The 12882-nt window shown below is 35.2% G+C and overlaps 1 protein-coding gene across 1 annotated transcript in view; it reads right to left on the reverse strand.

The window, feature by feature from the left end:
- Positions 1 to 5099: 5099 nt before the first annotated feature.
- Positions 5100 to 12882, reverse strand: part of DBX2 (developing brain homeobox 2) — a 34414-nt gene continuing 26631 nt past the window's right edge. Inside the window, exon 4 of the mRNA XM_033117725.1 lies at positions 5100 to 7795. Coding sequence (XP_032973616.1) covers positions 7463 to 7795 — 333 coding nt within the window. The 3' untranslated portion in view covers positions 5100 to 7462. The remainder of the gene's footprint in view (positions 7796 to 12882) is intronic.

Raw genomic sequence — 12882 nt, forward strand, 5'->3', positions numbered from 1 at the left:
AGGCTGTGTGTATGTGGGAGCAGACAGCATATGGGAAATCTCTGTACCTTCCACTCAATTTCGCTGGACCCTCAAACTGCTCTAAAACATAAAGTCTAATATGTTACGATGAGCATCCATCCTCCTATATAAAACAATTTGCACATTTCTGACTATTTCCTTAAGATACATTCCAGTAAGTGGAATTGTCTAGTAAAAGGGTATGCTCATTTAACACCTTGTTTGTGTTATCAAATTGTGCTCCCCGAAGTTTTTGATAACATACACTCCTACTAAGAGAGTACACTTGAGTTGATTTTTGATCCCTGAGTCAAAACGGCCCATATTGTGTTTCACTCTACACCTCCATTTACCCGAGCCTCAAAACAGTGCTGTAAAAACATTATTGAATGTTTCTATGAACAACATCCCTAGTTTCGTAACCACAATATAGTACCAAGTTCCCTCTGTCTTTTGATTACCAACTAACTGCATCTCTGAGAAAATCTATGCCATGCTAATTTGTCCTTATTTAGAATTTCAAAGAAATTTCCACATGGATCCCAGATGTTGACCATTTAATGTAAGAAGGTGTTTCCTCATTATACAAATATGGTATGCGTCCAAAATATTGACATTGTTTAGTTTATGAATCAGTTAAAATAACTGTATCACAAAAAACAATGGCTCACGTGTGAGTCATAAATTAAACAATGCCAATTTCTTGATGTGCACCACATTTGTACAATAAGGAAACACCTTCTTGGATTAAATGGTCAACATCTGGAATCCATGTGAAAGCTTTAAAAAATTAGTGCTGTATTTTCTTCATTTTTCCCAGGGTAGAAAGAAATCCAAAATGGAGGTAATTTTTACAAAAAGTTCTCTGCACCACATATTCTTGCAAGTAGTGCATGGCTTGGTTGGTACAAAAGCTTAAAGTCAAAGAAATATGTAAGTCAAATTCCATTACTGGGAACACAAAGGAAGTATAAGTCTTTTGGTTTATTCTAGATCTTTCACTATGATATTGTGGAATATAGTTATAGTAAGGTTGAATAGTAGTTCCCAAAATGGTATGTCCATGTCCTAACGCCTGGAACCTATGAATGTGACCTTATTTGGGGGGAAAAAAAGCATGCTATTAAGTTAAGGATCTTGTGTGTGATCATCCTAGACTTAGAGTTGTCTCTAAATCCAATGACAGATGTACTTAGAGAAAGGCAGAGGGAAATTTGTGACACAGACACATAGGAGAGAGGATCACACAGACCAAGCCAAAGAATCCCTAGAGCCACCAGAAGCTGGAAGAGACAGTTTTGTAAAACTTTCAGAGGGACCATGGCCCTGCTGATGTCTTGATTTTGCATTTTGGGCTGCCACAACTGTGGAAGATTAAATTTCTGTTGCTTTAAGCCACAGTTTGTGGTAATCTGTAATAACAGCCCTAGGAAACTACAATGGAAATTCCTAGTAAAAAGATTATATATGCATTATGAATTAATTATATCACTGTATTTTATTCTAATTTCATATGCCTGATTTTTTGGTTTTCAGTTAGAATCAAGTAGTTGATGGTTCTGCTTTAGGTTTAAATAACATTAAAGAGTCCCTTTTAACCTTGGAGAGTTCTGATCCCAGAAGATTAGCCCCATAATTTGTATTGTTCAAGCAGCTTTGAGAGACTATTCATAGAGTTGTGAGATATGGGGGACTCTAGACTAAATAGGCAAAGCAGCCTTAAATCAGCTCAGCCTTTAAAATGGTGACAGATGCCAGATACCCATTTGTTTGCTTGACTTTTTTTTTTTTTTTTTTTGGTCCCGTGTTGTGGACAATAATATGTACTTGGAAAAGCTAAATATTAATAATATATCAATGTGGCTGTAAAGCATAATTAAAGAGAGATAGAATACTACTCTACATAAGTATGTTTTCTGTTGGTTATGTACTGAAATCCAAGCGTATATACTCCTTTGGATTTTGAATGGATGGGGTATGTTTTAATAAATTTCATAGTGGTTATTTTGGAAAAGACTCTCCTTTTGGTACATTTGATACTCCTTGATATTCAACGCCACTGAAAGCCCAAACTTTCTCAATTTTCACTTTACATTTTATGTTTGCTTAGTTTCCATTGAGTTAAAAGAAATAATAAACATCAGGTTGTTATTCTTGAATACATTTGATGATATAGGAGACGATATAGAAGATGATTCCATGATCATTCTTTCCATGACCTACCGTCTCCTGGCCCCCATCCCCTAGTCCACCTCAAGAAGTGAAGGAGTTATAATGGAATATTACGTAGCCATCATAAAAAGTTTTGAAGAATTTTTAATGGCATGGGAAAATGCTCTCTGTATAAAGTTCAGTAAAAGAAAAAAAAAGCAGGATAATCTGGATATACACTATATCCAAATTTGTTTAGACACACACATTTGTTTAGACACACACATACATTCAAAAGTGAAAATTTTTCACAAAAGAGCTAAATTGGCTAGCTCCATATGGCAGAATCACACATAAATTTTTGTTAGCTGTATTTTCAAGTGTGTTTCTTTGTAATGAGCATGTGTAACTTTTATAACCAAAATAATAATAATAATAATAATAATAATAATAATAATAATAATGTAAGAGAACCCAACTAATAGCTGGAAGTTAAGAACCATCTTTGTGGGGCTAGTCCGATCTTCTTAAGGTAGTTGCTTATTAAATAAGGTTGGTTATTTCAGAAATAGTTTATAAAGGATATAAATTTATTCAGCAATAATTTCCCTACATATTCAAGAATACTCATCATCCTTATTTCCCCCAACTTGTGTTATTTGCTTTTACTTCACTCTTTCCACCTACCACGGGTACAGGTTGATCTGAGGCTGAGAAGGTAAAAAGAAGAAAATAGATAATAGGGTGTACTATGAACAAAAGAAAGTTACTGAATTCTTCCCTTGGAGTCTTTCTGACTCCTCTTTGGACCCATGTGCCCTGAATGGCAGAGAACAAGCACAGAAACCCAGCAATGCCAAGAAGCTTGTATTTTTCTGAATAGTGGAGTACTTAATCCCACCACTGCAAATGCAGAGATGGGGACTTTTGGAGAACATCAGAAGATTAGTTTTTGCCCCAAATTTACTGGATCCAGTCACCAGCAGCAAAGAACATTTCGAAAGTCGTTTGGCAAGAAGACTAGATTATAAATTCCTTGAAGGCAAGAGCCATGTTCTTTTTCATTTGTTTTCATAGAGCCTAAGGACAGGTCCTCACACATAGTGCCCAGTAAGTGTTGAAATCCAGGAAGAAAAAATATTTTTGTGGATTTCAGATGACTGCACAGGCAGTATCTAACAAGCTTATGAATACAATGGAATGATCTTTATTGTTTTAAAGGCCAGGAGAGCTTGATGAAATCACTGGTCATCAAAGGATGGGTCATGGAGCATGTTGGGGAGTATGCAGGTTTTTAAAGAATGCATCAGAATGGGGAGTGAATGGGGCTAGAAAGGACATGTGTGGTTTGAACAAGCATGTTGAATTGCGATTTTATATTTGAAAAGTGGAAAAAGTTTAACTATGATAATTCTCAGGGGTAGAGAAAGAGGTGTGAATGTCAAAGAGTATGTATGAAATATATATCCAAATATGAGCACATATCTGACTGGTTAGAAGCTCTGGCATGTTCATGTGTATGGATACTTAAAGTCTGAGAAATCACTGGACTAAATAACTGGGTTCTCCATTCAAACCACCTCATTACGATAAAAATAGAGCTGCCTTTTACATTAGTGATGGTGGCCTTGTATGTCTCCAGATCCAGTGATCATTCCTAATCTGCTTACATACTTCCAACCCATTATATTAAGCGTTATAAAATAGTCACCTTTATAAAAGCTAGAGGATATTGCTCACCATTTTTTGCTTCTCATACACTTAAGATCCATTTGACAATTTCTTTTCAAAAATTTTAAGTACTTTTGCCTCCAGGCTTCTATGGCCCTGGTGCTTACTAGAGAAATATTTGTCTGGAAAGCAGACAACAAATATACTAGTATGTTATCACACAGAGAAAAGGAGTCAGCATCTAGGTAACAAAAGAAAATACATGCGTAACTACACAGTAGGTGGACGGAAGGCTAGCAGAGCACAAATTAAGACAGAAGAGAGACCCTTGTCAATTACAACATCAAGCTCAGCAGTTCTCTCCAACAATTCAGATAAGTGAAGGCCACGTAAACGCATAGCAGGCTTATTTATGTATGTTTACTGTGTGTACGAGGTCTGACAAGTTCGTGAACTTGTTGCAATGATGTTGCTAACCTCTTTTCATATCAAAGGGATTATTCATTATGAATTTGTACCAACTGGACAATTAAGCAAGTTTACTATTTGGAAGTGCTGAAAAGGCTGCGTGAAAAAGTTAGACGACCTGAACTTGTCACCAACAATTCATGGCTCTTGCATCACGACAATGCACCAGCTCACATGGCACTGTCTGTGAGGGAATTTTTAGCCAGTAAACAAATAACTGTATTAGAATACCCTCCCTACTCACCTGATCTGGCCCCCAGTGACTTCTCTCTTTACCCAGAGATAAAGGAAATATTGAAAGGAAGACATTTTGATGGCATACAGGACATCAAGGAAAATACGATGACAGCTCTGATGGCCATTCCAGAAAAAGAGCTCCGAAATTGCTTTGAAGGGTGGACTGGTATCAGTGCATAGCTTCCCAAGGGGAGTACTTTGAAGGTGACCATAGTGATATTCAGTAATGAGGTATGTAGCACTTTTTTTAGGATGAGTTTGAGAACTTAATTGTCAGACTCCATATGTTTTTGTGTGTTTTTCCTAAGCATTTCTCATATATTCGACCAAAGTGTATTTTTCCTAAAACTTAACACATTCCAAAGTGGAAACCAATTAAAATATTTATTTGTATAATCAAATATCAAGCCAATCTAACAGAGAGAAGCCCCTGCTGGGTCTCAGAGCTTGGGGTGAAATCCTAGGGAAAGATCATTTAAGTACCAATTAGCCCACTATAAAACCTGGGTAATCAATGGCCATGACAGTTTCTCTCATTTGATTTTCAAGTTATTTTAAAGGAAAAGTGACCTTCAATAAGTACTTTATGATTTTTAGCAGTGAATGATCAAAAAATACATTTCCATTTCACACTTAAACACTCCTATGGGGTCATTCTCTGTGGAAGCGTCATAAGGGCTTTTGCAATTCTTTACTTTCCTAAACTTCAAAATTAAAAGACTACTTAAGAGAAAACCATTCCCCAAATAAGAGATTGTAAAGTATAATGTGCTTCTGAATTTCTTTAATAAATCTCATGGCAATCCCCCAAATGTATGTCATAACAATGCATCCCATTGCTGGGTGAATACATTCCACAGTGGTATACACCCCCACATGGTTGGTAAGATTTCAAGATTTGAAACTTGACTGCCAGGGTCCAAATCCCATTGGTTAATATTAACCTCATGACCATGGGCAATCACCCTAACCACACAGCCTCAGGTCCCTTGTCTGGGTAACAGGAATCCTGACAGCAATAGTACCTACCTTATAAGGTTATTGTCACTAGGATTAAATGAGGTAACCTACCCTAAAGGCTTAGCACAGTCTCTAGCACATAGAAAGGACCCAATAAATGTAAATGAGGTTAACATCAAACAAAGAAAAGAAGCCACACTATAAATCATTTTTCGGGGTGATCACTTCAGAAGTTGTCACTTCGTAAGTTATCTAAATGTCTCATCACTGATGTACATCTGAAACTAATATACTACCATATGTTAACTGTAATTGAAAAATAAAGAAAAATCTTTTTCAAGTTTTAAAAGTTAAATTGTTGTCAGCAGATCCCTACCTCTACTTCCCACAAAGAGGCACTGAGACAAGCTTCCTCTGAGATGACTTTTAAATAAAAGATCTTGTGATAAAGATAGGCTGGCACACACCAATTCAAATTCTATTCATATAAAATAATTTCCTGATGCTGACTAAAACTATTATCTTCAGAAATACTGACTTTTCTTTTCTTACACTTTTTTTTTATCTTTCAATTACAGTTGACATTCAATATTATATTAGTTTCAGGTGTATAGCATAGTGGTAAAATATTATCTTTTCTAAATCCTAAACCCTCAAAGTCTATAGCTAAGAACATAAGCAAATTAGAAGCCACTCTCTTTATGTAGCTTTCTCACCAGCAAAATTCCACATCATGAACTTCTAATAATGTTTCTTGTCCACAGATTAGTAATAACCTAGTTCAAAACCACATCATTTCCTTTTTCTGCCTCATTTCCTTCAAAATGAAGCATAATTTTTTTCTTGGACCAGGAATAAAAATTTCTAGATTAAGCAAATCGTTACCAGAAATGCAATTTTATAATAATACCATTTCAGAGACTCAAAAAAACATAAAACATCTGTATGGTATTTGTTAATACATAAAAATAACCTAATATATATAGTATATACCACCTAAGTGGAAAATTGAGTCTATAACTAGAAATGCAAACAGAAATCACTATAGATTCCACCGGTATCATGTTTTAAAGTCCAGTTGGGAACATTTAAAGAATTGTGACACTTCTTTAAGTCTTGGCCAGAGGTTACAAACTGCTTGGCACAGATGTCTTGTTTGGCAAATACAATATTTTAAAAATTATTAAACTTAAATATCTTTAGGTGGGCCATGCCCTTTTCTTACCTGACAGGCCCTTAATGACATTTTACTTTGCAAACCCTGATTAAGGCCCATCCTTACAGAGAAGAGATTAAAAGATAATCACTAATTAAATGGGTACCTCCGTCACTGATGGCCTGATAAAGTCCAGAGGCTTGGAAATTATGGATACTAATAGTTACATTCAGAAATTCTCCTAGTTTATTTGTTGCATTAAATTTAAATATATATTATAATTTCAGTGTAATCAGTGGCTCATTTGATTAGGACTGCTGAGTTGTTAAAACTTATTTACTGCTGGATACTGAAAAACTAGAAAATAGAGGATTTCTTGAAACATGTTCTTATGGTATCAAAATTTGTATTCATTTTACATTTTAAAAAATTAATGGTTGGTTTTTCTTCATATAAAAGGAAATGAATTTGTTCAATGCAATATTTAAAGAGAAACTAGTTTCTCTTAATGTATTTTAATGAATATTTATATATATACACACACATAGAGACACACACATATATACACATACTTAGAGCAGAGACTGAGCCAACTGTTTCTCTCATTCTTTTCAGTTCCTTCTGGACGATTCTATTCCACTTACAAATTAAGTCTGAGTCTAGGACCCAAATAAGAGAACACTGGGGAGGGTTTCCTAAAGCATTAGTTCATGCATCACTCCATTAGTTTTAGGCACTGATGAGGCACAAGCTAGCCGGCTTTACAGTCTAAACATTAGTTAAGTGTTCTTTTAAATTAACATGGAGGAATGCTTCCATTCAGATGGCCGCAGTAAGTACACCCTTGTCTCCAGGTTCTTCTTCAGAACACAAATACAGGGCACCTTGTAGTGAATTTGCTTCTGAAGGCTGTGCCCCTGAACTCTCGTGGATTAGTCTTTCTGGAGGTTCTGGTGAATTCTCCCTCCATCTTGGACTTGAGTGCTGTTGGGAGACTTCCCAGAGTGAAGGACATGGAGAAGGGAAACCCAGAGCAGATCGAGAGAGGGAATCCTCTTGAAGACCTACTTCTTGGATACATCTGTTGGAAAGCACTTCCTTTTCTTTGGAATTCCGCCATTTCATCCTTCTGTTCTGAAACCAAATTTTCACCTATTGATAAAATAATTGGACAAAATGATCACTTATTCCACATTACTTTTCTTCAGTATTTTAAACTGTAAGTTCCCCTATTATGCCTTCTACTTTATGATGAGAGTCAGTCTAGCAAAGTCCTTGTGGCTTTTCACATGGGCTCCTTCAAAAATATCTGAGAAATTACTTTAGTATAATACCCCGCCCCCCAGCACACTCAAGAAATAAAACTACTGTGTAAATTGATTACATCCTGTAAGTTTGACATCTTTGAGACTGATTTAACTCTCTTAGGTATTTTAAAACATCATTTAGTCTGTGCTAAATTATTTATTCAAAGGAAATGTTATCTACTAGTAATAGCATCTGAGTGTTTATTTTGTACCAGGTGTCAGGTACTCTATGTGGATTATATAATTTGATCCTCACAATGACTGCAAGAATTCCTCCTTTAACATGTAAGAAAACTGAGGTTCAGAGCAATAAATCAGTTCAGGGTCATACATCTAGTAAAATGGAAGCATTTAGACTAGAATCTCTGACTGTCACACTCCAGTGTCCAGGCTCTTATAAACATTCGGATTGCATCAGGAACTTTTGGAGGCTAAATTAAGAATACATTTCAAAACATTTTGATAAATTTCAGGCTTTATACAGTTTCCAAGTTTGATTGTTCCCAGGATTTATCAAACTTGAAAATTAGACTCAATAAATGACAATTGATTATAATTAACCCAAAAGTACTTACGATGGTGGTTTCTAATTTGAGCCATACCTTCCCTCAACCCCACTTGAGTCTCTTTACTATTAACCTACCTCGTTACCTCCTGTGCAGTCAATTGTGCTTGAGCAAAGAACTTCACAATTGCTTGCCTGATAATCTTAAAAGCCAATCATATTGTTTTCCATGCATTACATTACATCCTTGTACAAACAAGTTAGTAGATGTCTACTTTTACAACGGAAAATGAAAAAAAAAATTTTACCTAAAGAAATAATTATTAAAGTATAACAACTAAAAATTTATCCCAATGAAGGAAAAAATTCTATCTGAGATAGCCTTTCTAGACTGGCAAAACAATTTCTTCATTCTTTCAACTTGATTGGCAATGTTTAAAATGGCTACAAAAGAAACCTACTCCCGGCAACTGAGTTCAAAAGACTGCCATCTCAGTTACAATCCTGCGATTAAGGCTTTTCATAAGAAAACAGTACTAATGTGTATATACCAGAGCATTTGGTTCTATTCATGAGCTCATTTATTATTTGCAGTGGGCCTTTACTCCTAGAAAGCCTGCCAAGTACTTCTAATGGATTTTCACTAAGACTATTATTTGTTCCCATTAGTGATTCTTGCTTTTCTCATCACATTCATTATTTTCTTCTTCCTTTAGATTTTGTGAATATCTAGACATTTTTTTTTAGTGATATCTCAATGAAAAAAACAACATGAAAGGAGTTTCTTCACAATCAATGTTATTGGGACAAATGTATATATTTGGGAAAAGTCATACAATAAAGGTTCTACCTCTTACCAAATACAAAAACAAATTCCACATAGATTAAATCGCTAAACAATAAAAACAAAATTATAAAAGTTCTACAAGAAAATATGAGAAGTTATCATTATAGTCTTGGGGAGGTGAATGTTTTCTTAAGCATGACATAAAATACTAAGGCTACAAATAAAAAGATAGAGCTGAGTGCATAAAAATGAGGAATTTATGTACAAATACAGATACCATAAACGTGAAAAGCTCCCAATCTACCCAAAAGAATTAAAAGCAGAGACTTGGAAGCTTTTTAGTTTGATGTAGTCCTATTTATTGATTTTTGTTTTTGTTGCCCTTGCCCAAGAAGACATATCCAAAACGATATTGCTAAGACCAATGTCGAAGAATTTTACGTTTTCTTCTCGTTTTATGGTTTCAGGTATAACATTTAAGTCTTTAATCCATTTTAAGTTTATTTTTGTATATGATGTAAGAAAGTGGTCCAGTTTCATTTTTTTGCATGTATTTGTCCAGTTTTCCCAACACCATTTATTGAAGAGACTCTCTTTACCTGATTGCATATTCTTGCCTCCTTTGTCATAGATTAATTGACCATGTAAGCGAGGCTTTATTGCTGGGCTCTCTATTCTGTTCCATTGATCTATGTGCCTGTTTTTGTACCAGTATCATACTGTTTTGATTATTATAGCATTGTAGTATAGTTTGAAATCAAGGAGTGTGATACTTCCAACTTTGTTCTTCTTTCTCAAGATTGTTTTGGCTATTTGACATCTTTTGCAGTTCCATGTAAATTTTAGGATTACTTGTTGTACTTGTTCTGAGAAGAATGGCATTGAGAGGAGATATTTGCAAATGATATGTCCAACAAGGGTTAATATGCAAAATATATAAGGAACTCCTACAACTCATCATCAAAAAAACAATTTGATTAAAAAATGAGCAGAGGACCTGAATAGACATTTCTCCAAAGAGTACATACAGATGGCCAACAAACATGAAAAGATGGTCAACATCACTAATCATCAACACAAATCAAAAGCATGAGATATCACCTCACACCTGTAAAAATGGCCATTATTAAAAAGTCAACAAATAAGTGCTGATGAGGCTGTCAGGAGGGAACCTTCATGCACTGTTGGTGGGAATGTAAATTAGTACAGACACTATGGAAAACACTATTGGAGGTTCTTCAAAAAATTAAAACTAGAACTATTGCACTACCCAGCAATTCCACTTCTGGGTATTTATCCAAAAAAAATGAAACCATTAATTAAAAAAGATATATCTATGTCCATTGCATTATTTACGATAGCCAAGATCTGAGCAGCCCAGGTATCCATTGATAGAGGAATGGATAAAGATGTGTTATTACATATATAATATACATAATACATATTTGCTGTGTATAATGTGAACTTTTTTGCCCAAATTTGTGACAGAAAACTAAGGATGTACATTACACATGGATAGTACTAGTTCCATTTCCCTGAAATTTTGGGCTAAAAATGTTGGTGCATGTTATATACAGGAGCGCATTATACACAGCAAAATACAGTAGCTAGTAAAATGATTAAGATACTCAAGTTCTGGTAATTAGGAAAATTCAAATTACAAAACAACAAATACCATTGCCAATGAGATTGGCAACATTTTTTTAAAATTATAAATAGTGGAGAGTTTGTAAAAAGGGACCATTTGTTATTAAGAGTGCAAATTTGATATAACTCAATATATTAATATTATATTTGGAAATAAATGTCTTAAGGTATTACAATGTAAAATGTACATAAGCTTATAAACACCACTCCTAGTTCCCTACCTTACAGATATATTTTAAAAGTGCATGAAGATATGTAATAGTGAAAATTAGAAATAACTTAAAGTTGACGATAGCCATAGCCAATTATGATATATCCATGCAATGGTCTGTTATGAGATACTAAAAAAGAATAAAGTAAATATGTACATTCTGGAATGAAAGGAAACATTCCATGACATTTAAATGGGGGAGAAAAAAGCAAAGCACAAAACAACAGGCATTGTCAGCAGCATTATTTATAATGGCCAAATCCTGGAAACAATCCAAATGCCCATGAGGATGAATAAGCTGCGGTACTCCGTGTGCTGACGTACAGTGATGAAGACGAAGGAACTACTGCTACACACAACAACATGAACAAATCTCACAAACATCATGTTAAGTAAAAGAAGCCATATACCAAAGAATATGTACTGCACGATTCTATTTATATGAAGTAGAAAACGAGGCAAAATTAATCTATGTTGTTAGAAGTCAGCATAGTGGAAGGAGCAGGTAGTGACTGGCAGGGGCTATGCACGGGGCGACTGGCCCCGGTGATGTTCTAATGTGCGATGTGTGCTGGTGGTACAGGTGATTTGGAATGTCCTTCAGAAGAAGTCAAAATATATGCAGAGCACGATCCCATTTTTATTTAAAAATATATATACACAATTCTGGGTCTCAGCTTCTTCATTTGTAAAATAACAATGGAAGTAGCTACCTCACAGGGTCATTTTAAGGATAAATGACACCAAATATAAGGGCACATGGTAGTCGTTATGCAAGTATTGGTGATTATATGTTAGTGCATATACAACACACATGCAATTTTATTTTTAAAATAATACAATATATCTAATAAATTCAAACAAGAGTCGTTTAAAAATGACAGTAGTAACCAAGGAGTTGGATTGGGAGGGGAATAGATGAGCTTTTATTTTTAACTTTTCCACTTTCTCTTTTGTTTGAATTTACCATAATAAATACCATGTATTGTGTAATTCGATACATACGCAAGTAAGAAAATGTTAAATTACTTCTGAGATGTTCACCAAATTCCATCAGCTAAAAAAGCATTCATTCCTGTGGCACCTGAGTTTTAAAAACAATATAATCAAATATGTAAAACTATGTGCCTGTGGATAAGAACAGGAAGATAACATACAAAGAGGAAAATAGTTTGTTTTCTTGGAATGGAGAGATTATGGTCCTCCCCCTCATAAATATTCTTTAACATGCTTGCTGCATTCTCTTTTCATAGTGAATTTTTAAGATTATATGTACTGTCTGAGATTTTCACACTTTCTCACAGCACCATCAGACCAAACCTAACCACTTTTCATCTTTTAATACCTACTTCAAATTTCTATTCAACCAGAGCCTCCCCCACCCTGACGTCCCAAACGTGCACATTTTCTCCCGTCCGATTCTGGACTCTCTTATCCATACCAGTGTGATGCAGGCCAGGCCTACCAAGCCACCATGTGGTCCTCACGCAGGCCCACAATTCCTCTGTGGATCAGAGAGTTCCATCACTAGGCTCCCTACGGGTCGGGTATGGGGACCAGTCATATGGCTGTCCTTTCCAGAGATGAGAACTAATGTGAGGCTCCAGAGATACATAATGTTGAGGACCACTGATCTAGTTCCTTTATTTGTCAATATATCTAACCTACCACATGATGTCTCCTGTATGGTGTTCATCAGCTTCTGCTTTGTTTCCCCAGTTGGTTGTATAAATTCCTGGGGTGCAAGTGGTGTATCTTAAGCAGTACTTATCAACCTTCCCT

The sequence above is a fragment of the Rhinolophus ferrumequinum genome, chromosome 10 (assembly GCF_004115265.2).
Source record: "Rhinolophus ferrumequinum isolate MPI-CBG mRhiFer1 chromosome 10, mRhiFer1_v1.p, whole genome shotgun sequence".
In the NCBI taxonomy this organism is placed as follows: Eukaryota; Metazoa; Chordata; class Mammalia; order Chiroptera; family Rhinolophidae; genus Rhinolophus; species Rhinolophus ferrumequinum.